We start from the raw sequence: 19,395 nt of genomic DNA on the forward strand, positions 1-19,395 counted from the left end.
AGTGGAAACAGTGTCAGACTTTATTTTGGGGGGCTCCAAAATCACTGCAGATGGTGATTGCAGCCATGAAATGAAAAGACTCAACTCCTTGGAAGGAAAGTGATGACCAACCTAGATAGTATATTCAAAAGCAGAGACATTACTTTGCCAACAAAGGTCCGTCTAGTCAAGGCTATGGTTTTTCCAGTGGTCATGTATGGATGTGAGAGGTGGACTGTGAAGAAAGCTGAGCTCTGAAGAATTGGCGCTTTTGAACTGTGGTGTTGGAGAAGACTCTTGAGAGTCCCTTGGACTGCAAGGAGATCCAACCAGTCCATTCTAAAGGAGATCAGTCCTGGGTGTTCATTGGAAGGACTGACGCTGAGGCTGAAACTCCGGTACTTTGGCCACTCATGCGAAGAGTTGACTCATTGGAAAAGACCCTGATGCTGGGAGGGATTGGGGGCAGGAGGAGAAGGGGATGACAGAGGATGAGATGGCTGGATGGCATCACTGACTCGATGAACATGAGTTTGAGTGAACTCTGGGAGTTGGTGATGGACAGGGAGGCCTGGCGAGCTGCGATTCATGGGGTCGCAAAGAGTCGGACATGACTGAACTGAACTGAAGGAGGGTAAACATTTTTTTGTTTATTGGCTGTGTGGATTTCTTCTTTGGTGAACTGTCTATGTTATGGCAAAACATTTTAGTGTTCTTTTATTAAAACTATTTTCTGATTACAGAATTCACTTATGCATATCCTAAAAGTTCAGATCGTGTAGGAATGTGTAGCATTGCAAGTGCAGGTTCCCAGGATCAAACCTAACCGCAAGAAATGACCACAGATGACAGTGTGAGCCTTATGTTTCTTGTGATTTTCTAGACATTTCTGAATGCCCTCATTTCACCTTAAAGATTTACAAAGGTTCAAAAAAAGGTCTTTTGCTGAGTGGCATTTTTATTGAATAAAAGTAGCAGATTTATTTTGATAAATTGATTTTTTCTGAGAAGCCGTGCAGCCTAGTGGAGGGGAGCATACTGAATTTGGGGTCCCCACTGACTGCTCTCATGTCTCCCTGTGCTCAGCTGGGTGTGTGCAGTCTGTGGGCCTGTCCAGCCCTGGGATCAGTGCCCATGAACTGCCCAGAGGAGCACTTTCTGTTTTGAATGTCAGGCTGCTGATCTGTCAAGGCGGCAGCAAGAGGATGAGGGCTCCTGACCTCTCTCAGCATCAGCACCGGGCCAGTGCATGGTGACAGTAGTTGACAGTAGTCATCGGTAACAGCCAGCATCTCCCCTGCATGGCCTTTATGTGCTCCAGTCTGCTTAGACCTCACAGCAACTCTGTGCAGCGTAAAATCTAATATTATCCCTGGTTTTCACACATAAGACAGGTTCCTAGAGACCACATCATTTCCTGAGGATCCCCAGAAAGCAAGGGCCAGAGAGCCAGAACTCAGACCTAGCCCTGCCAAGCACTGAAGCCCCTCGGGAGGTTAGCCACTTGCTCTGCAGCTCTGGATAGCCTCATGAATCCCACCTGCCTGTCCACCTTCATACATATTAGTCTGGTCCAGATGTATCCAGGGACCTGAGGAACCCCCAGGAGGTTATCATTTTGGTAAAGTCTCGAGCAAGTTGGAAGCAGGTAGAAAGATGAACTCAGGAGCTGCATCCCTGAATCAGGGCTCCGGAGCAAAGATGGGGAGAGCACCTGTGCCTGGGTGGCAGGATGCGGTTGTCATGGCAGCAGCTATGGTAGCGCTGATGCAAGTGCTGGCCCTGTTCCCACTGGAGACCAGCTGGTGAGCTGGAAGATGAGGTGCCCAAGAGAATGTGCTGGACCATCTTTGATAGAAATAATTGATAAATAGCACATAACTGATCAACATGGTTAATTTTTCTCTCCCAGTTTATGGCTTTTGTGGATTAGGTGGCCAGAAAATTCTTTTTTTTTTTTTTTTCCAGAAAATTCTTAGGCAGTTTGGCGGGACTCTGGCTGAGAGCAGGCATCCTGGAATCAGGCTGTCTGGCCCTGACCTCTAACTCTGGGGCATTTCCAAGGCTAAGTTCTCAGTGCCTCAGCCTTCTCTTCTGTTATGGCCCTTATTTCTGTTAGAGCCCCCATGAAGATGAAATGCATTAAGCCACAGAAAAGACATAGCAGCGGTATTACTATTCTTCTTATTATTAAATTGGTAATAATAGTTCCCACTTTTACTCAGAATTCCCTTCCTCTGAGTAATTCTCTTACTCAGAATTCTGCCCTCTTACTCAGAATTTTGGGGGTGGCTTGCTGTGTGTCATATGATGAAATTACCTCAGTTTGAACGGTGCCCTTAGCATCACCTTTCTCTTTTCTGCACATACGCTGCAGCAAGTCTGATGTGGTCCCACCCCCCGCCATATTTCACTGACAGTTTGGGAATAAACATGTTTTAATGTGTGGCCCCAGTCAGTGCCAAAAACAGCATTTATGGAGCTTCTAATTACCTTGGAGACTGTGGTAGGTCCTATATTAGAGAGTCAATAAACTACTTTAAGTGATGCTGGCTAATTTAAGAATTTTGGGGTGTTTTTGGAGTTGGAATCAACAGAACATTTGTTAGAGACGCTCAATTCTGAAGACTAATTTTAAAGGTTGCGATTTTCAATTTGGAAAATTGGACCACCTGCATACTGATTTATTAGCATTTGATCAATATATTACTAAAAAAAAAAAAAACTGTGAGGACTTCCTTTTGCTCTTCTCTAGGCAAAAAGCCCTTGTGGAGCCTCTGTCAGAGAGGAACTGGTAAACTATGGTGTCTGTAAATATAATTTTTGAGTTGGAGCTTTCCAAGATTTGAAAAACATGAATTTATCCCCCTCCTTTTTGTTTCTGGTTTGTGTATAACTAATTAGAACAATTCTAAAGGCTTTTCTTAATTTTGTTAAGACAAAAATTGGATAGTTTAAGGTGATTTTTTAAAACATGTCTTCTAAGGATTATTTGATCCAAATCCATTTAAAACATTAAGAAAATTCAGCCATTAACTTTTTTTTTTTTTTTTTAGAATGTTAACATTGTACTCCATTTGTTTTTTTCATTCTCTCTCACTGTCCTAAAGAGAGGAGGGATTGATGCCTAGATATTCTTTATTTATTAGCTGCACTTGGCTTTTTTTCTGTGCCTGGGCTTTCTCTAGTTGCCGTGAGTAGGGGCTACTCTCTAGATGCAGTGCGGTTGCTTCTCTCGTTGCAGAGCACAAGGCTCTCGGGCTTCAGTAGTTACAGCTTGCGGGCCTTAGAGCTCGGGCTCAGTAGTTGTGTTGCATGGGCTTAGTTGCTCTGTGCCACATGGGATCTTAACCAGTCCAGGGATTGAACCCTGGTCCCCTGCATTGGTAGGCGGATTCTTATCCACTGTACCACCAAGGAAGTCCAGCCACTAACTTTTTCAAGCTGCAACTATTGTTTTAATCAAAGCATAATGTGCACACAGTAAAGTGTACCAATTTGAATGGATTTTTACTTGCAGATGTAGAAAAACTGGTAAGACTAATCTCTGATTATTTATTATCATTATTTAAGATTAATTGCATTTCACATAAAGAGGAACCAACCCTGTAACACTGGCTCTGGGTCTGGTACGTAGTAAGCATCTTAGTTCCCGTCTCCTTTCCTCTGTTGTCACTGATTCTGCGGTGGTTTTCACATCCGTTTCTCTGTCCAGGTTTTCTGGAAGCAGGCTGCCTGGGTTTGAATCCTAGCTCTGCACCTCCTGGTTGTGTGATTTGGGGCAAGTCACTTAACCTCTCTGAGCTTCGTTTTCCTCATCTATGAAGTGGGAATAATAGCAATGCCTACTTGTAAAATCGTTTTGAGGACTAAATGAGTTAATATTTATTAAGTACTGAGTATAGTGGTACATAGTAAGTGTTAAAAAAAATAAATAAACCTTTAAAAGTGTCATTTTCATGACAGAGAAGTTGAGTATTCTCCTGGTCCATAAGGCAGAGGTCAGTGGTGTTGATAAACTGGGGTGACCGAGACCTGATTCCACATCCTTGGAGTTGCGGGCCATTGACTCATCAGTGGAGAGCTCCAGTTTCTTATTTCAGATGAGGGGTCGGGGTCAGTGCTCTCACTGTTGGCTCATTGGAAGGTAAGGCGCGTACAAGGAGTCCTGGTTAGAAAAACACACGCTCGGGAAAGAACAGGCTCTCCCCAGGCAAAACTTTAGAAAAACAACAATCTGCTGCTCCTTGATTAAAGGGTAGAAAGCTAATTATCCTTTCCGGAGGGACGTGAAGCCACTCTCTGCCGGGCTGTGACCTGGAGAGGCAGGATGTGGATTGCCTTAGGAGGTAATGAAGCCTTTCCCGTTGACAGTGTGCCATCATTCAGACGGTCACAGGCGGGAAGAGGGAGAACCAGCCCCGTGCTTTTAAAAGCAGCCCCCAGACGCTTTAGAAACAGCATTTGCAGGTCAGTGCTCGGAGCATATGAAAAAATAATTTTCTTCAACTGGATTTCCGAAAGACCTTTGTTACAAAGCGTCCCTTCAAAAATATCCTGTAATTTCTGCTAACTAGACTAGCTCATAATTAGCTGGACTATTTGAAATTTAGCACTGCCAATGAGAAGTCATCCATGCAACGATGATGCGGGTCAGGATGCCAACAAGGGGTAACCAGGAAACGTTATTTTTGTGCTGAGTAAATGCCAAGAAGTATTAAGTCTAGTTTTTTCAGTCAAAGGAGGAGACTGTGATTCCATCTTGGACATTTGTGTATGTGTTTTCTCACTGTCTTCCATACCATCCTGTTAGGAATAGGAAGTTCCTGTTGACCTGTACTCTTTGGCCAGAGATGTCAAGAAAGTTCAAAGAAGTCTTACAAATATTTTTTGAGCATCTTCCATGTGCCAGAGGCTGGGGATGAGGCATTAAAAAGACAGGAGTGCCTGTCCTCAGGGAGCTTACACTTTTTATTTTTCTTTTTTAAGTTTCCAGTATCACTGTTTTTATAGCATTTTAGTTGAGACATTAAAATGTCTTGTCAGGGATCCCAATGGGACAGCCATGCCTTTTTAAATCTTTTAATGCTTATAACTGAATTATTTGTGCATAGGGACCAAAAGTGTTTATATTTTAATCTGTTTATTTTTAATTGGAGGGTAATTACCTTACAATATTGTGTTGGTTTCTGCCATACATCAACATGGATCAGCCATAAGTATACATATGTCCCCTCCCTCTTGAACCTCCCTCCCACCTCCCCGCCCATCCCACCCCTCTAGGTTGTCACAGAGCACCAGGTGTGAGGGGAGCTCACATTTTAATGACTCAGTGGACTAGCCAATACCTAAGATCCTTGTCAATTTGTATTTTCTATGAATAATGCTTCTGGGTAATCTGCAGACATATCCCTCTCAGCTCTTGTCCCCCCAGCTCCGCTTACTTCCTTGATTTATCAAGTCAGCAGGGATTTCTGCTTTGCCAAATTCAGTGAGCATTTCTCCTTCCCATTCGTAATGACATAGTAGAGCACCCCTTCCCCTAAACACTTTCTTCTCTGGCCTCTGGGATGCCCCCACTCACTTTGTCAGGACTCCTCTTCTGTCTGAAGGCTGATGACTCTTGAATACAGTCTCCAGTTCCTTAAATTCAGCTGCAGATTCCACATCTCTATTTAGAGGCCCGTACCAAAACACTTGCCATATTTCAAATGCAGTAATGTCCGCTCTTGATTTTTGTCCCCAAAACTGCTGCTCTGATAAGTCTTTCTCACCTTCGCAGTTGCTCAGCCTAAAATTCTTAGAGCATCCTTTATTTCTTTTTTATTTCACCCCCTGTGTCAACCCAACAGCAAATCCTGTTACCCTACCTTCAAATATGTACATAATTCTAGCACTGCTCACCAACCCCACTGCTACCATCTTGGTCCAGGTCCCTGTTGCCCTCATCTGGGCCACCCTCTCCTTCTCCCTGCCCTTTGTCCTGTCTCTGTAGCTATTATCTCCATGCAGCATTGAGAACAGTCCTTTTAAAACTTAGACCATATTTCCTCTCTGTTTAGAATCCTTTGTGGCTTCCCAGCTCACCCAGAATGAAAATCCAAAAGACCTGGCCTTCTAGTTCATCACCCAGAAGGAAGATAACTCTTAAAGTGGACCTTTTGTGTACCAGGCACAAAGAGCTCTACATATATTAACTCATTTAATCCACACAGTGGCACGTATTATGAGTGTTCTAACCTCCATTTTACAGAAGGGAGAAGTAGGAACAGAGAGGTTCGGTCACTCGCCCAGTGTCACACAGCTGGTGAATAGCAGAGATGGCTCCAGCATCTGCGTTCTTAACCACTGTGCCCAACTGTCCCTTGATGGCTCCACCTGAGAGTCACTGAAATTTGTCAATAGCAGTCTGTCTTCTGGAAGATTGCACTCATGAAGAATTGTCCTGAAGAGACTAGCTTTGCAGGAAGCTCCAGTGTAAGAAGCAGCACAGCAGAGTGGCTTGTGAGCTGGGAGCAGAAGACAGAAGGGGTAATGCTGCAGAATCTCTGAGCACAGACACCCAGCTGGGGGTGGAGAGTGGGAGGAAGCACAGAAAGCCAGAGGCTGTGGGAATTTTTATCATTGTTGAATAATTCACGTAAATATGTGCCTCAGAAACAGACTAGTAGGGCTGGCTTCTCACAGTCCCAGTAAAACTTCACATCTAAGCCATTTCTGTCAGTTCCCAAGCTGTACAGAATGGTCTCCTGGCTTTTATTTACATATTTCCCTTTTCTGGAATAGTTAATATAGTAGCATTTTACTTTGCATTGCTATTCATGAGCATTTTTTCCATGAGATGTATATCTTTTATTTTGCCTGAAAATTGCAAACAGGGGAGCCTGGCGTGCTATATTACACGGGGTTGCAAAGAGTTGGACATGACTGAGCAACTGAACAACAACAAGCTTTACTTTCCCCTCATTTTTTAAAAAATTGTGGTAAACTACACACAACGAAGTATTAGCAATGTGCAGTGTTATAGTAATTGAGTGGCATTAAGTGCATTCACAGTATTGTGCACATGTCACCTCATTCTGGACCTTTTTATAAATTACCCTCAAAGGAAACTGTACACGAATTGAGTAGCCACTGTCCATTTGCTCACTTACCCTAGCCCCTGGCAACGCTTGTCTGCTGTTTCTGTGGATTTGCCTATTCTGGGTATTCCATGGAAGTGGAATCATACAGTATGTGGCCTTTGGTGTCTGACTCTTTTCACTTTGTATAACGTTTTCAAGATTGTTACATGTTGTAGCATGTATCCGGATTTCATCCTTTTTGTGGTTGAATAATACTCTATTTTATGCATGTATATCACATTTTGTTTATCTATTTTCATTCATTATTTGATCAAAATTTTATATATTTTCAGTATGGTTACTAGAGTATCAGCTATGTGCTAGACACTGCTTCATCCTGTATCCTGAATATATAAAGAACCTTTACATATCAATAACAGAAATGAGAGTCCCTTTATATAAGTGAGTAAATAAGCCTGAACAAACGTTTCCCAAAAGGGGAATTATAAATATAATAATTTCATGAGTTTAAAAATCATTTCAATCTCTTCTTTTTAGTTAATTCTGGAATTAGTTTGGTTAGAGCAATTCTTAATTATTTAGCAACAGATCATAAACATTAGTTTGAGATATGCTCCATTTGGGAAAGAATTCCATTTGTTGCTCCATTCAAGTAGACATGTGACCTAAAGATCATCTCCATTGGTTTTTCTAGAGACTATGTCTCTAAAGCCTTTGTAAAAATACTTTGCACCTTTGAATGTTTCTGAATTCAGATGGATACAGATATCTTTTTGGAGAATGTCCCACTTTATGTGGGTCTCAACTTACACATTTTGAGTGGTCACTAACTGCTGAAACATAGAGCAGTGAATTTTCAAAGTTTGAGGGTCTTTGAAACTGTTAAGTGCTGTTTTTCTATAACTGAGCTGTCCAGTAAGGTAGACACATGCCACCTGTCCCTGCTGAGCACTTGAAACATGGCTAGTGCCAATTAAGATATGCTGCAAGGGTGAAATAGTGGATTTTGAAGATTTGGTATAAGAAATGTAAAATATTTCTAATTTTCTCCTGTTGATTGCATGTTGAACTGATAATACTATCTGGATATATTGGACTCAGGAAACTGTATTATTAAAATTAAACTTACCTGCTTTTCTTTTCTACCATTTTAATGTGATTCATAGAACATTTTAATTTACATATGTTGCCCACATGCTATTTCTATTGAACAATGAGTGCTGTTCTAAAAATAACAGGCGCATGGGTGGAGAATGGGAGAGAAGTCTGAACAGACTTGACTTCTTTGCCTTCAGAATCTTGAAGATGTCCCACAGGGGAGGCTGCAGTGGATCTGTATGCTTCCAGGGGCCTCCCTGTAGGTCTCTGCCTTCACCCTGGATCCCCCTCAGCTATCTTCTCCTCTCTCTAGCCTGATGGATCTTTCTTTTTTAAAATAATGTTTTTGGATTGTAGTTGATTTACAATGTGTCAGTTTCAGGTGCACAGCGAGGTGAATCAGTCATACATACACACATATCCACTCATTTTGTTTGTTTATTCTTAGATTCTTCGGCTATACAGGCCATGCAGAGTGTTGACTAGAGTCCCCTGTGCTCTACAGCCCTTTCTTATTAGTTATCTATTTTACGTAGTGTGTATATGTCAGTCCTGAGTGAGTGAATGAGAGTTGCTCAGTTGTGTCCGACTCTTGTGACCCCACGGACTGTAGCCTGCCAGGCTCCTCTGTCCATGGAATTCTTCAGGCAAGAATACTGGAGTGGGTTGCCATTTCCTCCTCCAGGGAATCTTCCTGACCCAGGGATTGAACACATACCTCCTGCATTGCAGGCAGGTTCTTTACCATCTGAGCCACCAGGGAAGCCTACTATTAAAAGACATTTTTAAGTATAAAGACAGGTCAGCTTAAAAAGTATCAGGAGATACGTGCTTCACTTTATCTTATAATCTATAGACAAAACATAATTAAAATCTGTACACCTTTTCCAAGGAATACCCGAGACAGAAGTAGCAATCAAGTTATAAATGACAACCATCAATCAGATGATATAATTTAGATGAAGCTTATCTCTCTCAAAGAGTTGGGGACAGTCAGTCCTAGTCTCCCAGTTTATCCACAGGGATCTTTCTAAAGGCAATCCTCATCATGTCACTCCTCACTTTACAATTTTAGTAGCACCCCGTTACCCCCAAGCCCAGCTTTTAAGGCTCTGCCTTGGCCACCTGCTCTGCCTCATCTCATGTGTCTCTGCTGCCTCCTCCACCTGTCAGGGCCTTTTTATAAACATCATTATGATTTCCATTATAGGCACAATAGGTTCCCATAGTAATGATTTAAAAATACATAATGTAAACGGTAATGTCCACATTTGTGCCGCCTAACCCCCACCCCAGCTATGTCATCAGTCACTGTCAACAGTCAGGTGTGTGCTCTTCCAGGGCCCTCACCCTGCACACACACTGCTGATTCTGTGTGTGTGTGTGTGTGTGTGTGTGTGTGTAAACCTCGATGGGTTTACATGTTGTCTTGTGTCTTATTTCACATATTTTAAGGTTTCTGCTAGTGAGGATTTAGATTTACCTCACTATTCTTAATGGATGCTTGAGATTTTGTTATATAGCTTTGCCGTGATTTATTCCTGTTTATTACTATTTTTAATTCTACAATTTTTCACCCATATAGCAAAATATCAGCTATTATAGTATCCACCTCTGTATCCCCATATAGATTGAATAAGCAGCAACATTTTGCCCTGTTGGCTTCAGAATTTTTATGTGAATAACGGAAACATTCCATGCAGAAAGGAAGCCTTGTGTGTGCTCCACCCAGTCGCTCTCCCCTCTTCATGCCCAGAGGGAAGGAAGCTGCCTTCTGCAGCTGATACAGCCTGTTTAGTCTTACATTTCTACTACATGTGGCCATCAACAGGGTGTTACTTTGTGCATTCCTCAATAGTATCATTACCATATGGGTATCTCCTGTGACTTGAATTTTCATTCTTTTTTTTTTTTTAAGATTTTTCATTATTATATAATTCTATGTTGTCTTCCATTTGATAAGAATGAATACAGCTAATGGATATAGCTTCATTTAATCCATTTCCTTATTCACAGAATTTGAGTTGTCATACTTTTAATTCCAGTTGTTCAAATGTGTTGTCTCTGCTTCTTAATTCTGGACTCTTTTTTATCTTCTGTGAAACAGCCTGTCTAAGATTGGAATGATCTGTTTTGAAAGTTTTGTAGAATTCATCGATATAACTGTCTGGTCTGGTGCTTTCTTCCAATTTTTTTTTATTAGTTATTGAGGTTTTTAGGTTTTGTATTTCTCCTTGAGATATTTTTGATAGGTTCTATATTTTGAAGGAATGTATGTTTTAAGTTTTCAGATTTAGCAGTGTCAAGGCGTTGTTAGCAGTCTTTTGTCATTAACTTGATGTTGTGTCTATAGTGCTGTGCCTCCATCCATAAGAGTATTTGCAGTGTTCTCCCTGCCCCCTTTTAACGTGATCAGTTTTGCCAGTTTTGTCTGTTTGATTAATCTTTTCAAAGATCAGTTTTTTACCTCCTGCACTTTGAACATGCATTTCCTGGGGCCTGGCCTGCAGTTCCCTTGTCTCATCACCTGGCCGAGTCTTTCTTCTAGCTCTGTGGCACTGTGTGGGGGTATAGTAGGTGCTCAGGAAGGAAAGGGAAAGAAATTAATGAGAGTCTATTATACATAAAGAGCTACAGATTCATTCTCAAGGAGAGAAGGCCCTCTTTCAGGGTGTATTCCCAAAAGGACTGTTGTAAAGATGATGTAACTGGTGTTGAGTGATTGAACCAGCTGAGCAATCTGAGGTTCTGTAATTCTTTTTTCCATAATTTATCAGGAAGTAAAAAGCTGGACTTGCAGCCATGGCGTGACTGGAGTGAGACTGAGTGTGAGTCAGTGAGCTACAGAAACAGGTACCAAGTAGTGCCTTTCTACTTATATTTAAGAGAAAGACAAGCCGAAGTGATGAGATGTCCATTTTGCAAACTCTTTCCAGTGGGCTTCTCCAGGAAGACTTGGGTCTTTACTGGGGTAAGTACCTGCCAGTCCATCCTTGATTATATACTCAAAACAGAAACTAAAAAGACATTTAAGTGAAAGAAATCACCACATCTTCAGTGGTCCAACCAGAATAAGAAATACCTGGCTTTAGTTTTTCTTATAAAGTGTAGCTGTTTTCCTAGTAATTCTACAGCTTCTCATGGAGAGAGAGGTAAAACAAAGGAGAAGAAATTCAAGGAAAGTTTTGTTAGCAAGAGGCTCTGGACTGATAGTTAAGATATTAAAATATTTGCAACACATAAAACATGCTGGCAAAGGTGGTAATCTTTGAAAAGGAAGAGGAGAGTGGGAAACCAGGAAATATCAGTAGAAAGGCAGGGCTCTTTTCACAGTTACATTATGTTCATATTTATGACCATGTTATTGTCACCTAACAAAATATTCATAGCATGTTAAAGCCTTTGTTTTATTTTACTTACATTACACAATTTGTAAGACTGAGTTGTAAATTTCATTGTCTCTCTGGCAGGAGCCTTGCCAATGAAAATGGCAAGTGATATCTTCCTTACTGGTTATGTTGACTCAATAATAATAACAGCAAGTTTGAACAGCTATTAAATATCAGACTCTCTGCTAACATTTGTATAATACATTGTTATTTTAAATCAACTATTTTTATTCCCTTATATAGCACATTAATTTTTCATTTTTATACAAAGAGATTATTATCCCCATTTTCCAGATGAGAAGATAGAGGCTCAGGGGGAGTAGAAAGTAGGTGGCCTGGCTGAAGTCCTCCAGCAAGAAAGGGAGGGAGGCACTCTTGGAGCCCCAGGTCTGAGCACCAGACTTCGGCCCCCACGGAGCCGGCGGCAGCAGCAGCCAGACTCCCAGCACTTGGGAGATGCTGTGGGTGCAGTCATCATTCTCTGCTGGTGGGAGAGAGTCACGTTTGTTTAACGTGGTGGGAAAATGCGTTCTGTTTCTAGCCCTGAGGCCCGTCACTCCTGACCTTATTCTGATTCCAGCCACGCACACTCCTGAATCTGAGATCTTTCCCTAGGTGCACCTTGACTTCTGACTGTTCACTCTTACCTTGGGCATTTCTGTATCTACTGTGAGCTCTCCCTAGTATGGAGAGTTTATAACTTTTCTTTCCAGTCTTTCCTAAGATTGTAACCTCCTTCCAGTCAAGAATCTGCGCCTCCCGTCTCTGCAGTCTCTATCCTGCCGCTCGCCCAGCCCTGACTCACATCACCCCCTCCCTCTGTGGAGGGTGGAGGTGATCCCTGGTCAGCACTGCCCTCCTGACATCCGAGGGTGGGCTGTGCTCCCTAACCACGTGTGCACGTGCCGTGCACAGACCTGGGTCACTTAGGGGCCTGAGGACCCCATATACAGAGAACTCCCCCCAGTGTAGCTTGGATCTGAGAAGCCTGTAAAACCAAGTGCCATTTTCTCCCTTGGACTTTTGCTGACAGTGCAAAGAAGTTGCCTGTAAAACAAAAGAAACATACCCAGGACATGCCCCTTCTGTGGTGCCCATCTGGCCTTGACTGGCTTCTGAGATGCTGTCCTTCATGCTTGCCAGTTCCCCTGGGCTTCCTAAAGGAGCCTTCTCAGGAGGGTGCCTTTTACTCCCCGAAGCCATCTTTTGAGGCCATGTGGGTGGTAGTGTTTGGCTGGAGAGAAGGAAACTATCAGGGGACTCTTGATGCCAGATGAGATTGTTAAAAGGGACTGCAGCCAAGGTGAATGATCTGGAAGCTTGGCTGGTGGTGGAATGCAGGGGTTGGGGAAGCAGCATTTGGAGACAGCTGTCTTCTAGATAGGTTTCCTGGCACTTTCCCCACCCAGTGGGGGTGTGATCACGTTGCCCAAAAGTCTGGACTGATGGACTTGCTCTGATGCATTGTCTTTGTCTATGAGGCCTCTTAATGTGAGGCCCCACTAAACCGCTGCCCTCCCACAAGGAACCCCCAGGCTGCATTCTTCCAAATGCGTGGAAGCCCTCTTTGGTTGGGCTTCTGTCTGTTTGAGAGGGGCTACATTCCCTGAATCTGGAGTCCGGGACATCTGGGTATGAATCCCACTTTGGCCACCTACCAGCTATGTGACTTCTGGCGTCTGGTTTAGCCTCTCTGGACCTCAGTTTACCCTGTCTGTTAAAATGTGATAATGGTAATATCCCCATTATGCCATAATAATATACAATATTATATGAAAACATATTATGATACGAAGTTACCATTATTGTATATTTAAATGTATGTAGTGTTCTTGCCTGGAGAATCCCAGGGACAAGGGAGCCTGGTGGGCTGCCATCTCTGGGGTCGCACAGAGTCGGACACGACTGAAGTGATTCAGCAGCAGCAGCAGCAAGGCCATACATGTAAATGTATAAAATACGATAATATGTAGTGCCATTGTGATGTATTAACATTACAGTATAGCAGAGCAGAAGAACCCGTCTTCCTGTTATTCTAAGATTTAGATTATGTAGGCAGAATACTTAGAACAGTCCCTGGCACAGCATGTAACTCCGTCACTGTTAATTATCATGACTGTCATTTTCTGTGGACTGCAGCGTGTGAAACAGGGACATACTGACTCAGAATGTTCTGGTATATGTTGTTGCTTTGGAAGCAGTGAAGCTCATCGGGTAATTAGAAGAGCAAAGCCCAATTATAACCTGGGAGGAGAGGGAACGGTAACCAGGGAGAAGTACTGTTCAGTTCTAAGTTTGTTTGTGTGTGTGCTTTTTTATTTAAGGGAGAAATATCTTTTCAGAAAAGCTGAGACCAACATGGTACCTAATAAGAGAAGAGTATTAAATCTAAATAACCGCCCACATTTGCTCTGTTTGTCTTGCGAGGTTATTAGCCTGGGTTTCCATTGTATGCGTGGGTAAGGAGGAGGGTGAGACAGAAGAAGGGGGTTAGATGCAAAGACACGTCGGGCGGGAGTTCCCATCTGTTTCAGCCCGTTGTCCCAGCTCTGCTGTGGGCACTGGGCGGACATCTGCTGAGAACTTAGAAGTGACAACACTGGAGTCAGAGCCCTCCTCTCGTCTTGGCTCTGTGTGCTGGGTATTATCTCTCCTGGTTTGCACATAAGAATATGAAAGCTCAAGAGCTTCAACCTTGGGCTCAGGGTCACACAGCTAATAAAATGCTGTGGGATTTGAGATCACACACTTGAGACCAGAATCCTGATTTCACCTGTGTGATGAGAGTCAAGTCACTTAATATTTTTTTAGGTCCCTGTTTTCTTATTTATGAAGTGGGTCCAACAGTGAACCCCAGCTCCCAGTGGAGAGTAGTGACTATAACTGCTCAGCATAAGCTGTTTTAAGTTCTCAGTGCCTGTCAGCTGCTGCTGTTATTATAATTACCTTGTGTTTTGTTTGTTTATGTCTTCTGCCTGATTCAAGGGGTGGACATGATGCGTTCTGGTATGGTAGAGCCAGCCCAGGTTTTTATCAGGCCTGACATTCTGCAGAGCCTGTGCTGTGGTCACCACAAGCATCCTGCCTTGCGTTCCTGCTCACTGTGGCAGGGAGGTCAAAGAAGAGGGGTGAGTATCATGTGAAAAACCAGCACCACCGCCCTTCAGCACATCAGTGACTAACCCTCAGGGCAAGTCCAAGGGGACCTCCTTCAGGGATGCTTTTCAGTGAAGTGGTACTTCAAGCAAACACAGCATTTGACTATTCATATAGACAGATATAGCATTTTGGGGAGGAGTCATCTATCTGCTGCTGCTACTGCTAAGTCGCTTCAGTCGTGTCCAACTCTGTGCGACCCCATAGACGGCAGCCCACCAGGCTCCCCCATCCCTGGTATTTTCCAGGCGAGAACAGTGGAGTGGGTTGCCATTTCCTTCTCCAATGCATGAAAGTGGAAAATGAAGTCGCTCAGTTGTGTCCGCCGCTCCATAAAAACGTCATAATACATGTTCCTATGGGTATGTTGCAGTCACAAAATTAAATTCACTTTACAAGACAGAAGTAAGGCATTCCTGGCGTGTCTGCGGCCTCCCAGCCCCCTTCCTGCATCTTTCCTCTTTTGTACCGTTTACCTGCCACTTGTGTGGACCCGACTTGAACCTGCCTCTGTTGCATCTAGGGAGATTGATTAGTGCGGAGAGATTAATAGGCAAGGAAGCCAGTTCTGACTTGTCAGGCAGCAGCTGCTTAACAGTTGCCCTGTCAACCGTCCCTTTAGAAGTCCAGGGAGCCCAAGTGTGGCCTACGTGGAGGAGCAGGGACTCCCCAGCGCGCGAGCAGCAAGGGAGGGTTCCTGGCTGCGCCCGAAGCTACACACATCACCTGGGGGCCTCCCTCTGGGAGCCTCCGTTTGCGAAAAGTAAAGACTGGAGTTTGGTCTGGCTCTATAATTGCATTCAGTTTAGACTTTCGGTTTTCTTTTAAATTTTCCTGTTTTTAAAGGTGAGGGATTGACTTTTCTCAGTGACTTTGGAGCTTTCCTCCCGGGGGCCTGGGAAGGAGTCTAGAGTGTGTTTGGCTGCTCAAGATTGCTGAGCTGTAGAAAACTCCAGCCACCTCACCCTGCCTGGACCATTTCTGCAAGCATCTCTCCTTCTGATGAAACTCCATCTGAAACTGGTGATTTCCTCTGAATAATGAGTGCATCTCCTTTTTTTGTCCTCTTCCAGGCCTAAACGGCAGCGGCAGAACAACTTTCCCATGTTTCCATCTCCTAAAGACTGGAATTTCAGAGGGGTAAGTGCTTTCCCCTGAGCAATCCCACCCATTACTTGTCCTCTTCTGGGTGCTGCAGAGAGGACTCAGCTGAGGTGGACTTTACTAGCCAAGTCTCCACCAAGCTTCTGTGCTTTACCACCTGGGGAAGTCATCTTTGCATCAGCGCCTGCGGTTTAATTAAAAAGCTCCAAGTGGTTCAGTAAGTACCCAGTGATGTTTGCCTGCTCTGTAGGTGTTGGGTTACAGGAAGCATCCTATGAAGAAGCCAGGAGATGTCAAGGTTGATGAAGTGGGCACTGTGGCTGTTTCGGGGGAACAAGAAACGTGCAGAGTGAAGGCAAAAGAAATCAGAAATATACTGTCTGTACATATGTAGTTTTATGACTGTGGGGAGCTTTAGTTTACAAAAGGAGAGAGGTCTGTAAGCTTTAAACATTAGATGCTGAAGGGAATCATGGAATTCTCTCAGTCACAAAGCTCTTAGACCCTTAGAGGTGTAGGGAGGGTCGGATTTAACCTTTGCTTGATGCAAAATTCTCTTCCTTTATGTAATAGTGATAATAATAGTAGTCAAAGTGGCCCATCTGTGTGTCAAATTGAATTCTAGCTCTGACTTCAGGAACCGGACTCTTGCCTGTGTAGAGTACGCTCTGAGCTCTGTATCACCAGCAGGCCTTTGCATACGTTGTACCTTATGCCCAAAACAGCCTCCTGCTGCATGATACCACACTCCTGCACACACTGGACAGGCCCACCCACTTCACCCATTGGGTCTAAGCTTTGACATCACCTTCCATGGGAATGCATCGTGTCCGCCCCTTAAATCTAACCTAGAGGCATCTCCTGTGGATCCCTGTAGTTCTTTTTCTCATTGTTAAAAGATTGTTAGTTAACATGTAGTGACATTTAAGATTGGAAGCCCCAAGCATTGGAGACCTTATCAGTCTCTCTTGTTACTGCATTATCCCTGGGCCTAGCACAGTGCCTAGAACATACATACTTAAGGTGAATGAATAAGTGGAATGAATGAATAAATAAATCTCTCACATATATCTGACACAAAATTCACTTCAGATTATGTTTCAGGTTCTTTAGTCTTTCGGCAGTGTTTTTACTGGTTCAGTTCACCTTTAATATCCTACATACATCTCAGTCATTTTCCCCAAATGTCTTTTTAAAAATACAAATCATGGCTCTCTTTTAGCTAAGTTTTCAGTATGCTTTTAACTGAATACAAAGAGAAATGTGTTGGCCTCTTAAGTAGGTATGTGTGTCTTACCGAGTCTAAGTCATGTACCTCCTCGGTTGGTTATGGTTTTGTGAACAAGACCCCCATTTCTCAAAGTGTGTTCAGTTGGATGATCATAAACATTAAGTGAAAAAAAAAGGCTTGTGTGGTCCAACAGACTTGGGATACCCTGAGAGCACCAAATTAAAGTATGTTCACCATGCAGGACTTCTCAGAGCCTTCAGTGTGTTGATGCGCATGGAGACCACGTGAAGGAGAGCTGATGGAGTTTGCATGGAGCATCTCCCAAAGTCATTGGCCATAAACCTTTGTTGAAAAAATAGTGTGTACACACTTTGACAGGGTTGACATCTGTAGTTGGTTTTGAACTAAAGAGAAGTTGAACTGTTTTGAAAGTTTTTATTTTCTCTCCCTATCTACCTTCCCTCGAGTGTACCACACCCTTCCTTCTGATTCAACCTCTACTAGGGTTGAGGTCCATCTAGGATTTGCCTGGAACTGTCCTGGCTTTAGCACTGAAAGCCCCATGTCTTGGGAAACTTCAGTCCCGGGCAAGCTGGGACAACTTGATAACCCTACCTTTGGCTAAAACTTCTTCAACTGTTTGTCCTTGAAAAATGTTTCATGAATTTTTAAGCTTGAGTCTGATTTGTAGATCTTACTGCTGAAAAGGGAACTGTTAGACACATACTTGGCTTAAGGGACGTTCTGTCTGTCACAGCCTTGCAGGGGTAACATTTAACGCTAGTAATTTGCTGCAGGGGAGCAAGCAGACAACTGGCCCCTGGCTAATTAAAACCACATAGGTAACAGAATCTAATGTTTTGTTGACTTCAGAATCATCCTATCAGCCCTCAAATTCATAACCAGCTCATAAGATTTCCCCCAAGAGTTAAAAGTGTCAAAATGACTAGAGTCTATTTAGGTGGTCAGGTCAGTTGTGTTTTTCTTGGTCTCTTGTCTTTGTTTTGATTCTTCTGGCCCCTGTGGCTTCCTGGTAAAGTTAGACAAACTGACCTCAAGACCACACCAGAGAGAGATGGTTCAGGGCCTGGCCAATTGCCAGATTCCTCTGTGGCCAAAGTCATCCCTCTGTCCCTTGGAGCATAATATTCCATGGCCTAAGGGGCGTGGAAGAAAACCCAAGCCAGTGGGAACACCGTCACTCCCAGCTCTGTAAGCATAGTTATGGTAATTGGAACTAAAGAATAAGAAGCATCCAGAATGCCAGGAGGAAAACATGGGAGGCGTTATCTAATTGATACATTTTCTATAATGAAATGTGACACTCAGGCCTGCTAGACTGTTCTAGGGCAAGACATGTGTTCTATGAACTCTTCATTTTCTTCTTTATTTGGAAGGAAAGGGTTTAGAACCTCTGTGATAGCAAATTTCCCATTTTTATATATGTGGCAGAGAAAAACATTAGAAGCATTTGCATTTCCATTCCTTTTCAGCTCGTGAAGCAGAAGGAGCCTGTGTTACTTTCTCGCGTCCTGGACATGTGTGGGGTTTGGGGATAGGGGAGCAGGGAAGAGATGGTGAGAAACGGATTGGAAAAGGCAAGAGGAGAAAGAACCACATGGCTCTAAACGAGAAGTGAGATGGAGACACATGAGGGCCAAGGAGGGAGCATGGGACGGGGCGCAAGGTGTGGAGAGGGAGTGGTCAATGTCCTAAGAAACAGACATTTTGGGAAAAGAGAGATGTTTCAAAATGTCAGTAGTTTTAAGGAAGATCTTGCTGAGTGAGTGTATGGTAACCGCCTCCTTGTTTTCCCTTTAGATCCACTGCAGATCTCATGACTTCTTAAAGCCTTAGGAATTGCATTTATGGTTTTCCTCTTTTTGGCTGGAGTTTCTGGCCGCCAAGAGCCTCAGGAAGGGCTGGTGACACCTGGATGACACATCTTTTCTATGTACCAAGTGGTTCAGTCCTTTCATGAGTTACTGCTGCTAATTGTTGGCTGTGTCCTTTGATTCCCATACTCCTCTAAGGAGACAGAGGCCCTGGGTGTTACAACCACCTGGAATTTCTCTACCCTCCCTGGCCAGGGCTGGTGCTGTGCTGTCTCTCACCAGAACATGAATGCTACAGATACGTTCAAGGAGAGAAGCCAGGAGCATGGTTGTGGTTGGGACAGTTATGGTAGGAAAATTACAGGTGAGACCCGAACAGGATGGGGAGAATAAGAAGGCAGGACCCTCAGAGAGGTGGGACCCTGGGGGTGTCTCACCCTGTGTCAGCTCCTCTGGATCTGGTTCAGTTCAGTTTAGTTCAGTTACTCAGTCATGTCCGACTCTCTGAAACCCCATGT

At 43.5% G+C, this 19,395-nt stretch overlaps 1 protein-coding gene across 2 annotated transcripts in view; it reads left to right on the plus strand.

Annotated features, from left to right (window-relative positions):
• The window catches only part of ARHGEF3 (Rho guanine nucleotide exchange factor (GEF) 3), a 312,995-nt gene that overhangs the window by 85,456 nt on the left and 208,144 nt on the right, over nucleotides 1-19,395 (plus strand). Inside the window, exons 1-2 of one of the 2 annotated variants that reach the window (XM_010851660.1) lie at nucleotides 10,902-11,015; nucleotides 15,781-15,847. In XM_010851660.1, coding sequence (XP_010849962.1) covers nucleotides 15,812-15,847 — 36 coding nt within the window. In that variant the 5' untranslated portion in view covers nucleotides 10,902-11,015; nucleotides 15,781-15,811. Of the gene's footprint in view, nucleotides 1-10,901; nucleotides 11,016-15,780; nucleotides 15,848-19,395 lie in introns of those variants that run through there. The other variant, XM_010851657.1, reaches the window with a different exon arrangement.

This window comes from Bison bison, unplaced genomic scaffold, assembly GCF_000754665.1.
Source record: "Bison bison bison isolate TAMUID 2011002044 unplaced genomic scaffold, Bison_UMD1.0 scf7180017864304, whole genome shotgun sequence".
Lineage (NCBI taxonomy): Eukaryota > Metazoa > Chordata > Mammalia > Artiodactyla > Bovidae > Bison > Bison bison.